Consider the following 13,214-nt stretch of genomic DNA (forward strand, 5'->3'; position numbering starts at 1 on the left):
AATCTTGACTGGCAAGGCTCTAAGCCATGGTGGATGGAAAACTTGACAATGGAAAACTTGACTGGCAAGGTTCTAAGCCATGGTGGATGGAAAACTTGACTGGCAAGGTCCTAACCATGGAGGATGGACAACTTGACAATGGAAAACTTGACTGGCAAGATTCTAAGCCATGGTGGATGGAAAACTTGACAATGGAAAACTTGACTGGCAAGGTTCTAAGCCATGGTGGATGGAAAACTTGACTGGCAAGGTTCTAACCATGGAGGATGGAAAACTTGACAATGGAAAACCTGACTAGCAGGGTACTAAGCCATGTAGGATGGAAAGTATTATCATTTAATGTATTCACTATATAAAATGAGAGCATGAAAACTCAATTCATGGAAAGAACAATCAGTTTATATTAAACAGATTTTGTAATTCTATAAGACTACTGTCTTAAATGATGAAGATTCTTCTCCAGGCTGTAAAATTGATAAATTAACAATATAAGTAGATGGTAGAACTAATCTGATATGGTTATGCAAGTGTGATTTGTACAGGTAAACAAAAACATTAATGGAGTATGAATATTATTTTATATTCACAAAGTGTAAGTTTGAAATACAGATAAATGTACCAGTGATATACTATCCATATCATACAATATAAGTAAAATACAGCAGTGATATACTATCCATATCATACAATATAAGTAAAATATAGCAGTGATATACTATCCATATCATACAATATAAGTAAAATACACCAGTGATATACTATCCATATCATACAATATAAGTAAAATACACCAGTGATATACTATCCATATCATACAATATAAGTAAAATACAGCAGTGATATACTATCCATATCATACAATATAAGTAAAATACACCAGTGATATACTATCCATATCATACAATATAAGTAAAATATAGCAGTGATATACTATCCATATCATACAATATAAGTAAAATACAGCAGTGATATACTATCCATATTATACAATATAAGTAAAATACACCAGTGATATACTATCCATATCATACAATATAAGTAAAATACAGCAGTGATATACTATCCATATCATACAATATAAGTAAAATACAGCAGTGATATACTATCCATATCATACAATATAAGTAAAATACAGCAGTGATATACTATCCATATCATACAATAATCTTCTTACAGTTGCTGGCACTAAAATAGCTTTGCATTATTTTAACTATCATGTGTACATCCATTCATTATTTTAACTACCATGTGTACATCCATTCATTAACTGCCATGTGTACATCCATTCATTATTTTAACTGCCATGTGTACATCATTCATTATTTTAACTATCATGTGTACATCCATTCATTATTTTAACTATCATGTGTACATCCATTCATTATTTTAACTGCCATGTGTACATCCATTCATTATTTTAACTGCCATGTGTACATCCATTCATTATTTTAACTGCCATGTGTACATTCATTCGTTATTTTAACTGCCATGTGTACATCCATTCATTAACTGCCATGTGTACATCCATTCATTATTTTAACTGCCATGTGTACATCCATTCATTATTTTAACTACCATGTGTACATCCATTCATTATTTTAACTGCCATGTGTACATCCATTCATTATTTTAACTGCCATGTGTACATCCATTCATTAACTACCATGTGTACATCCATTCATTATTTTAACTACCATGTGTACATCCATTCATTATTTTAACTGCCATGTGTACATCCATTCATTATTTTAACTGCCATGTGTACATCATTCATTATTTTAACTATCATGTGTACATCCATTCATTATTTTAACTATCATGTGTACATCCATTCATTAACTGCCATGTGTACATCCATTCATTATTTTAACTGCCATGTGTACATCCATTCATTATTTTAACTACCATGTGTACATCCATTCATTATTTTAACTGACATGTGTACATCCATTCATTATTTTAACTGCCATGTGTACATCCATTCATTATTTTAACTGCCATGTGTACATCCATTCATTATTTTAACTGCCATGTGTACATCCATTCATTAACTACCATGTGTACATCCATTCATTATTTTAACTACCATGTGTACATCCATTCATTATTTTAACTGCCATGTGTACATCCATTCATTATTTTAACTGCCATGTGTACATCCATTCATTATTTTAACTATCATGTGTACATCCATTCATTAACTGCCATGTGTACATCCATTCATTAACTGCCATGTGTACATCCATTCATTATTTTAACTGCCATGTGTACATCCATTCATTATTTTAACTGCCATGTGTACATCCATTCATTATTTTAACTACCATGTGTACATCCATTCATTATTTTAACTGCCATGTGTACATCCATTCATTAACTACCATGTGTACATCCATTCATTATTTTAACTGCCATGTGTACATCCATTCATTATTTTAACTGCCATGTGTACATCCACATTCATTAGCCTTGGTTTCTTCTGACCCTTTCCACCCCATTTTCGATAAGAAGAAGATAAATTTTTACCGATTTCATGCAAGTATGGCTTGCTGTATTCCTTTAAGTCTGCTAGGCCCCCTAATAAGCAGCAACCCTACATCATCTCTGCACAGTTGCAGTGAATGCCAACTTTTCAACACACAATGGGCTCTGAACCTACACATGAACATAACTATCAAAATATTCAAATGGGGTGGGAAAGGTCAGAAAAACCTGAACTATCACACTCATGAAGCTTTAACGCTTTTTTTAATGTCATATTGCCACAATGACTGTGCTGAGGTGTATGTGTGTGTGATTTGTATTTTAACGTAGCTTTAAAAAAAATTCAGTCACATCACTATGATGTCTGCATGTGGCAGTTTATAGTGATGTCTAGCACTGGGGCATCATGCCGCATACAACTAGCAGTAGTCACATTATCGTCATACCAAGCCGACCAGTCTTAGGACTAACCTCTTAATGCTGAGCGCCAAGTGAGGCCAGGTGAGGCAGCTGCTAGTAACAATTTTAGAAGTCTTTGATATGACTTAGATGGGGTTCGAACCCATGACCTCCCGGATGCTCTAACCACTGGAGTGGTATACTACAACACTATGATAGATGGATTTCATAACGGGATTATTTATTTAATATGTTGATTGCATACATGTTTGTATGTAGATATGTACTGAATATAAAATTTACATGTACAGTATGTATGTACATGTACAGTATGTATGTACACATAGTACTAAATATTTTTCATTAACAATCAATAACATTATTTTGATTGCTTTGTAAACATAAAATTGCAATTTATTTTGATTGCTTTGTAAACATAAAATTGTAATTACATAAAATTACAAGCTTTTGAAAATAAAAATACAACTCAAAATTATTACTTGAAAACTTTAATAACCATTATCTAGAAAAATTCAAGTTGCAAAGATAGATTACCTATCTATTATTACAACAATGCACCAAAAGACAAAGTGATCTAACAAGAAATAAACAATACACAACTATAGTGTAGATCAGTACATTCCTGTATTAAATTTATTGTATAAAAATATGAATGCCTGCAGAATATAAAATAATAAATCATGCAGAAACACAGAAATAAGCAATGATAATGCAAACTAAAAATGTCTGCCACCTGACACATGTATACAGTGCAAACTAAAAATGTCTGCCACCTGACGCATGTACACAATGCAAACTAAAAATGTCTGCCACCTGACAATTGTATGCCCCTACAAGTATGATGCAATTAAAGGCTGAAGTCAAATGGACCATAGCAAAATCTAAATTGATTGCAAAGTTCTAAGTCAAACAGGGGCCATAATTCTATCATCTTTGCCAAGAAACATTAAAATCAACCTTTGCCTATGTCCTTATAATGTGATGCCATATACCAAATTCATCCCAGTTTATGATGTCATTCTAAAGCATGGAAACAAAATGGCATGGTCCAAGTTAACAGACAACAACTCCATTAAACTTTGCCAGAAAATCTGCCCTAGGTCCTGTACCAACTTTGATTTCATTTGGTTAAGATCTTTAAAAGCAACTGAGCAGAAATGAAATGGATGTGCAAAGTTCTATATCAACATGGGATATAACTGTAAAATTCTGTCAGAAAACTGAAAACTTAAATTGACCTACATCAGCTTAATGTAATATCTTTTCCAAATCATACCAGATTTGATTTCAGTCTATTAAGTTGTTAAATGTTTACTGAGGGGACACACAATTTGTGATGGACAGTGGATGGGATGGTTAGACATGATCAAATGATGGACTGTGTATGGAATGGCTAGATATTGTCAGTACTATATGATAGAGAGTGGATTAGATGGCTAGACATTGTCAATGCTATGTGATGGACAGTGGATGGGATGTTTAGACATCATCGGTACTATGTGATGGACAGTGGATGGGATGTTTCGACATCATCAATACTATGTGATGGACAGTGGATGGGATGTTTAGACATCATCAATACTATGTGATGGACAGTGGATGGGATGGCTAGACATCAATACTATGTGATGGACAGTGGATGGATGCCAAGACATTGTCAATACTATATGATGGACAGTGGATGGGATGGCTAGACATTGTCAATATTATGTGATGGACAGTGGATGGGATGGCTAGACATTGTCAATACTATATGATGGACAGTGGATGGGATGGCTAGACATTGTCAATAATATATGTACCTGCTATGGATATGGCTGGCATTTATTACAAAATTTGCAGGGCTTCTTTTCATTTATGTTGTATTCATTTCTTTATTTTATTTACCTTTTTTAAATAAAAAAATCAGATTCATCAATAATAATCGGAACCAGTTAATAATGGTCTTTAAATCCAAGCTGTTTTTACATGCAGTGAGTTATACATCTATAGGTACACTGATCTGGGTCTGTGTCGTTTACAGTTGTTTCTGACATACACATCATGATACAACATGCACCATTATTTCTTTGTCTTGTGTTTTCAATATGCTTTTTTTTATTAACTTTGAATGAAAACATTAATTGTTCATTACTGACAGAGACAGTGTTCCAAATTAACTGAGACCCAAATTTAGCTTGCAAGGCCACAATATAGCGAATTTGTTAGGCCATAATATCCAGTATGATCCACAGAAACTGACATTAAATTATGTCTTTGAGCGTTATTTAAATATATCCTCCACAGTGCAGCAGTGAATAATGAGTGTAATAAAACCTGTTTGATAAATAGTGTAGCATTACTTAGCAGTGACTAAGTAGTGAATGCAATAACATCTGTAGCATTACTTAGCAGTGACTAAGTAGTGAATGCAATAACATCTGTAGCATTACTTAGCAGTGACTAAGTAGTGAATGCAATAACATCTGTAGTATTACTTAGCAGTGACTAAGTAGTGAATGCAATAACATTTGTCCCACAATTCCACATGGTGCCACAACTGCAGCATTATCACTCCTAAGTGACAGTGAGGTTAGATACTGTGTATTGGGCAGCAGGAGTATTGTGTGTAAAATTACTTAAATTCAGTATGCGATCCTCTGATTCTTGTATCATATTCAATTGAAAAGAAATAATTGTCACAATGGAAGTAAACAGATCTTACTGTTAAAAGGTGTTTTATAAGGTCTTTTAATTAAACCAAGCAATTCAACTATCCTTTGAGCTAATGTCCATCATGTACACACAACATACACCCTGAACACTGCGGACAAGTGATTGTCTCCACTAAATAAATGCCTCAGACATAATAAAACAAATCTTTATTTTATATTTTACATCTGGGTTTTATTTATACTTATGTATACATAGATATCAGGTGGGCTTCACAACTCAAGGATGCCCTTGTTAACATTAGCTGTGTCCATGTGACAGTCAAGGATGCCCATATTAACATTAGCTGTGTCCACATGACAGTCAAGGATGCCTATATTAACATTAGCTGTGTCCACATGACAGTCAAGGATGCCCATAATAACATTAGCTGTGTCCACATGACAATCAAGGTTGCCCATATTAACATTAGCTGTGTCCACATGGCAGTCAAGGATGCCCATATTAACATTAGCTGTATCCACATGACAGTCAATGATGCCTGTATTAACATTAGCTGTGTCCAAATGATAGTCAAGGATGCCCATATTAACATTAGCTGTATCCATGTGACAGTCAAGGATGCCTGTATTAACATTAGCTGTGTCCACATGCAGTCAAGGATGCCCATGTTAACATTAGCTGTGTCCACATGACAGTCAAGGATGCCCATGTTAACATTAGCTGTGTCCACATGACAGTTAAGGATGCCTATATTAACATTAGCTGTGTCCACATGACAATCAAGGATGTCCGTATTAACATTGGATGTGTCCACATAACAGTCAAGGATGCCCATGTTAACATTAGCTGTGTCCACGTGACAAGCAATGATGCCCATGTTAACATTAGCTGTGTCCACATGACAGTCAAGGATGCCCTTGTTAACATTAGCTGTGTCCACATGACAGTCAAGGATGCCCATATTAACATTAGCTGTATCCACATGACAGTCAGTGATGCCTATATTAACATTAGCTGTGTCCAAATCACAGTCAAGGATGCCCATATTAACATTAGCTGTATCCATGTGACAGTCAAGGATGCCTGTATTAACATTAGCTGTGTCCACATGACAATCAAGGATGCCCGTATTAACATTGGATGTGTCCACATGACAGTCAAGGATGCCCATATTAACATTAGCTGTGTTCACATGACAGTCAAGGATGCCCATATTAACATTAGCTGTGTTCACATGCCAGTCAAGGATGCCCATATTAACATTAGCTGTGTCCACATGCCCATGTTAACAGAGTGCAAATGGAGGATATAAATATACTTTATATATTATTTTGCAAAAAGAAAAAGGGCAGTTACAAAAACAAATGAGGGCCATAAATCATCAAATTTTGCTGGAAAACGGTGAAAAATCAAACTTTTCCCTACCTTTCTTAATGTAAATCCCCATACTAAATTTGATTTACTTTTCAACTCATTATGTCCTTCAAATGTAACTGAGCAAATAAGGAAATGACAGGAAAAGTCAAACTATTTGCCAGAAAACAATACCATGTGAAGATTAAAAATTATTCTGTCTCATAAAATTGACTCCATAATAATTTTTGATATTTACTGGCGTACAATAATAAAGAGTTTGTTGTCAACAATGTAATGACTGTATTACCTCCCCTGATTAAAGTCCATTTGTTGTCAACAATGTAATGACTGTATTGGTGGCGCTATACAGTTTCGAATTTTGCATAGGGTTAGGAATTTAAAGAAAAAGAATGTCCCCGGCTTTCCTCACTGGTTATACTGGCTATTTAAAAAAGACCTTGTATATCTTAGGTATAATGCAAAGAACCTTTAATTCCCTTTATTTTGGTGTATGATTGATGGGTGTACTATGGGTTATAGAGTATACAGCTTGGCCTTACTTCAAATGTGCACCTTTCAAAAAAGTGCTAGCTCTACTTGGTCATTTTCACTTCCTGAACTTCAGAGGTCAATTGTATAAAAAAGAGCCGATAACTTTTTTTACATTTTATATATTTGGTAATTCATTCATTGCACTTTCAGAAGCTGGTATTGTCTAGTCTGGCAAAATTCATTTTCCCTATTTTAATAGCTGCTATGTATAGTGTACTTTAGACTAATTCAGACTGATTTTTTAACACAAGGGAGCAGTCATTTTAGTTAGCAGTGTGCTTAAATCATGTAAAATTTCCAAAAGTACAATATCCAAAAGAAATATCATCCACATTACATTAATGTAGCATAGAGGTATGCAAATGTTCTCTCCACTGTGCATGTTTTAAATGCGAACTACTTCACCTTACATACGTCACTCTCTCAAAAGTACATATTATCTGGTGAGCGCCACCATAAAGAAGATGTAGGTATTATTTTTTTATGATTTATTTATGTTTATATGGCTGAAACATTTAAGTCGCAAGCATCAAAACAATCCTTATGAATAATTCTCCTGCCTTTTTCCCCACAGAACAGTATTTATGAGTGTCAGAGTCTCTAACAAGTCCAGCCTACCCCCCCATGATAAAAGTTAGCTATTTTAAGAATGCACATTACATTTTGTAAACATAGCAACCAATGTTATGCTGAATGACAGGAACATGAAACTGGCCAGAATTATTTCTGAGATATCAACAATGAATTTTACAATTAGAAAAGGGAGGTAATTCATCAGCTTCATAAAGGTCAAAGGTCAAAGTGTAAAATATTTGCCTATTGTTTAATATGGAAGAAGCGAATTCACTTTCTCTTATTTTTTTATTTCATTGCAAATAAATGAAAAGAAACATTTTCACCATATATTTCTGTCACTTATTGCAACAGTTTTAAATTTATGTTGACTCTATTCCTATATTCTAAGTCTTCAAATTTCCCCATAATTAAGGTCACTACTCACACAAACATACCTCATGGCAAATTATGTAAGCAAGAGAAAAATGATCATAATTAGCTTATTTTCATGCTTAAATGCAATATGAATGTACTATTTTATTCAGAACATCATACATAATTATATGAAAATAAAAAAAAATAATTGCAAACATTTTTTTATTTTCTTTAAGGTGGCGCTATACAGTTTCGAATTTTGCATAGGGTTAGGAATTTAAAGAAAAAGAATGTCCCCGGCTTTCCTCACTGGTTATACTGGCTATTTAAAAAAGACCTTGTATATCTTAGGTATAATGCAAAGAACCTTTAATTCCCTTTATTTTGGTGTATGATTGATGGGTGTACTATGGGTTATAGAGTATACAGCTTGGCCTTACTTCAAATGTGCACCTTTCAAAAAAGTGCTAGCTCTACTTGGTCATTTTCACTTCCTGAACTTCAGAGGTCAATTGTATAAAAAAGAGCCGATAACTTTTTTAACATTTTATATATTTGGTAATTCATTCATTGCACTTTCAGAAGCTGGTATTGTTTAGTCTGGCAAAATTCATTTTCCCTATTTTAATAGCTGCTATGTATAGTGTACTTTAGACTAATTCAGACTGATTTTTTAACACATGGGAGCAGTCATTTTAGTTAGCAGTGTGCTTAAATCATGTAAAATTTCCAAAAGTACAATATCCAAAAGAAATATCATCCACATTACATTAATGTAGCATAGAGGTATGCAAATGTTCTCTCCACTGTGCATGTTTTAAATGCGAACTACTTCACCTTACATACGTCACTCTCTCAAAAGTACATATTATCTGGTGAGCGCCACCATTACCGACCCTGATTAAAGTCCATTTTGTTGTCAACACTGTAATGACTGTATTACCTCCCCGGATTAAAGTCCATTTTGTTGTCATCAATGTAATGACTATATTACCTCCTCTGATTAAAGTCCATTTTCTTGTCAACAATGTAATGACTGTATTACCTCCCCTGATTAAAGTCCCATTTGTTGTCAACAATATAATGACTGCATTACCTACCTGATTAAAGTCCATTTTGTTGTCATCAATGTAATGACTATATTACCTCCTCTGATTAAAGTCCATTTTCTTGTCAACAATGTAATGACTGTATTACCTCCTCTGATTAAAGTCCATTTTGTTGTCAACAATGTAATGACTCTATTACCTCCCCTGATTAAAGTCCATTTTGTTGTCAACAATGTAATGACTCTATTACCTCCCCTGATTAAAGTCCATTTTGTTGTCAACAATGTAATGACTATTACCTCCTCTGATTAAACTTTTCAAGTAGAAATCAGGATTTTGTGGTAAATGTTTACAAATTGTGATAAAAAGAACAAAGAAAATGAGTCACTATTTTCCATTTTTTAAAACTGAGAATTAAGAAGGATGCAGAAAATAAGAATCTACCAATCACAATGTGTCACAGTATTAAATATTCATATTACAATGACCTACCGGAGTATGTTGATTGTACATTTTTTTTATTATTCTAAGCATTTTACACACAATCAAACTATCACATATCCTTCTAAAGCATTACCACACTGCCCATAGATGTAACACTAGTCATTTCAATTCATTACTACATGCCCAAAGACGCAGCACAAGTCATTTCAATTCATTACTATATGCCCACAGATGTAGCACTACCACACTGCCCATAGATGTAGCACTAGTCATTTCAATTCATTACCACAAGCCCATACATGTAGCACTACCACACTGCCCATAGATGTAGCACTAGTCATTTCAATTCATTACCACAAGCCCATACATGTAGCACTACCACACTGCCCATAGATGTAGCACTAGTCATTTCAATTCATTACCACAAGCCCATAGATGTAGCACTAGTCATTTCAATTCATTACCACAAGCCCATACATGTAGCACTACCACACTGCCCACAGATGTAGTACTAGTCATTTCAATTCATTACTACATGCCCATACATGTAGCACTACCACACTGCCCACAGATGTCGTACTAGTCATTTCAATTCATTACTACATGCCCACAGATGTAGCACTACCACACTGCCCATAGATGTAGCACTAGTCATTTCATTACCACAAGCCCATACATGTAGCACTACCACACCGCCCATAGATGTAGCACTAGTCATTTCAATTCATTACCACAAGCCCATACATGTAACACTACCGCACTGCCCATATATGTAGCACTAGTCATTTCAATTCATTACTACAAGCCCATACATGTAGCACTACCACACTGCCCATAGATGTAACACTACCGCACTGCCCATATATGTAGCACTAGTCATTTCAATTCATTACTACATGCCCATACATGTAGCACTACCACACTGCCCATAGATGTAACACTACCGCACTGCCCATAGATGTAGCACTAGTCATTTCAATTCATTACTACATGCCCATAGATGTAACACTAGTCATTTCAATTCATTACCACAAGCCCATACATGTAGCACTACCACACTGCCCATAGATGTAGCACTAGTCATTTCAATTCATTACCACAAGCCCATACATGTAGCACTACCACACTGCCCATAGATGTAGCACTACCACACTGCCCATAGATGTAACACTAGTCATTTCAATTCATTACCACAAGCCCATACATGTAGCACTACCACACTGCCCATAGATGTAGCACTAGTCATTTCAATTCATTACCACAAGCCCATACATGTAGCACTACCACACTGCCCACAGATGTAGCACTAGTCATTTCAATTCATTACTACATGCCCATAGATGTAGCACTAGTCATTTCAATTCATTACCACAAGCCCATACATGTAGCACTACCACACTGCCCATAGATGTAGCACTACCACACCGCCCATAGATGTAGCACTAGACATTTCAATTCATTACCACAAGCCCATACATGTAGCACTACCACACTGCCCATAGATGTAGCACTACCACACCGCCCATAGATGTAGCACTAGTCATTTCAATTCATTACCACAAACCCATACATGTAACACTACCGAACTGCCCATATATGTAGCATTAGTCATTTCAATTCATTACTACAAGCCCATACATGTAGCACTACCACATTGCCCATATATGTAGCACTAGTCATTTCAATTCATTACCACAAGCCCATACATGTAGCACTACCACACTGCCCATAGATGTAACACTAGTCATTTCAATTCATTACCACAAGCCCATACATGTAGCACTACCACACTGCCCACAGATGTAGTACTAGTCATTTGAATTCATTACTACATGCCCATACATGTAGCACTACCACACTGCCCACAGATGTCGTACTAGTCATTTCAATTCATTACTACATGCCCACAGATGTAGCACTACCACACTGCCCATAGATGTAGCACTAGTCATTTCATTACCACAAGCCCATACATGTAGCACTACCACACCGCCCATAGATGTAGCACTAGTCATTTCAATTCATTACCACAAGCCCATACATGTAACACTACCGCACTGCCCATATATGTAGCACTAGTCATTTCAATTCATTACTACAAGCCCATACATGTAGCACTACCACACTGCCCATAGATGTAACACTACCGCACTGCCCATATATGTAGCACTAGTCATTTCAATTCATTACTACATGCCCATACATGTAGCACTACCACACTGCCCATAGATGTAACACTACCGCACTGCCCATAGATGTAGCACTAGTCATTTCAATTCATTACTACATGCCCATAGATGTAGCACTAGTCATTTCAATTCATTACCACAAGCCCATACATGTAGCACTACCACACTGCCCATAGATGTAGCACTAGTCATTTCAATTCATTACTACAAGCCCATACATGTAGCACTACCACACTGCCCATAGATGTAACACTACCACACGGCCCATAGATGTAGCACTAGTCATTTCAATTCATTACCACAAGCCCATACATGTAGCACTACCACACTGTCCATAGATGTAGCACTAGTCATTTCAATTCATTACCACAAGCCCATACATGTAGCACTACCACACTGCCCACAGATGTAGCACTAGTCATTTCAATTCATTACTACATGCCCATAGATGTAGCACTAGTCATTTCAATTCATTACCACAAGCCCATACATGTAGCACTACCACACTGCCCAAAGATGTCGCACTAGTCATTTCAATTCATGCCCCCGGTGCCCATAGATGTAGCACTAGTCATTTCAATTCATTACCACAAGCCCATACATGTAACACTACCGCACTGCCCATAGATGTAGCACTAGTCATTTCAATTCATTACTACAAGCCCATACATGTAGCACTACCACACTGCCCATAGATGTAGCACTAGTCATTTCAATTCATTACCACAAGCCCATACATGTAGCACTACCACACTGCCCATAGATGTAGCACTAGTCATTTCAATTCATGCCCCCGGTGTCCATAGATGTAGCACTAGTCATTTCAATTCATTACCACAAGACCATACATGTAACACTACCGCACTGCCCATAGATGTAGCACTAGTCATTTCAATTCATTACTACAAGCCCATACATGTAGCACTACCACACTGCCCATAGATGTAACACTACCACACTGCCCAAAGACGCAGCACAAGTCATTTCAATTCATGCCCCCGGTGCCCATAGATGTAGCACTAGTCATTTAGGTTTCAAGAATGGAAGCTTCAAAAATAAGTTTATTTATTATGAATTTAATTTCGGTCCATTCAAGTCCTTAAAAAGTTATTGTGTAGAAACAATTTAATTTCAG

General features: G+C 35.8%; 1 protein-coding gene across 3 annotated transcripts; it reads right to left on the reverse strand.

Annotated features, from left to right (window-relative positions):
• Window positions 1-3,376: 3,376 nt before the first annotated feature.
• LOC149791169 (uncharacterized) lies at window positions 3,377-10,280 on the reverse strand. 3 transcript variants are annotated; one of them, XM_089969620.1, is made up of 2 exons: window positions 9,746-10,280; window positions 3,377-9,645 (listed from the first exon to the last, which is right to left on the reverse strand). In XM_089969620.1, the coding sequence occupies exon 2, from the start codon at window positions 6,812-6,814 to the stop codon at window positions 5,930-5,932; it is 885 nt and encodes a 294-aa protein (XP_089825746.1). In that variant the 5' UTR covers window positions 6,815-9,645; window positions 9,746-10,280; the 3' UTR covers window positions 3,377-5,929. The 3 variants fall into 3 exon arrangements, with proteins under 3 accessions (XP_089825746.1, XP_089825745.1, XP_089825744.1); XM_089969619.1 differs by having other exon boundaries at window positions 3,377-9,696; XM_089969618.1 differs by having other exon boundaries at window positions 3,377-7,222; window positions 9,646-10,280.
• Window positions 10,281-13,214: the final 2,934 nt, after the last annotated feature.

Source organism: Sinohyriopsis cumingii, chromosome 9 (genome assembly GCF_028554795.1).
Source record: "Sinohyriopsis cumingii isolate HCF-2022 chromosome 9, ASM2855479v2, whole genome shotgun sequence".
NCBI lineage: Eukaryota > Metazoa > Mollusca > Bivalvia > Unionida > Unionidae > Sinohyriopsis > Sinohyriopsis cumingii.

Bases quoted from the DNA above. Each gene is read 5' to 3' on its own strand.
- LOC149791169 (XM_089969620.1), bottom strand. From the start codon at position 6,814: ATGGGCATCCTTGACTGGCATGTGAACACAGCTAATGTTAATATGGGC.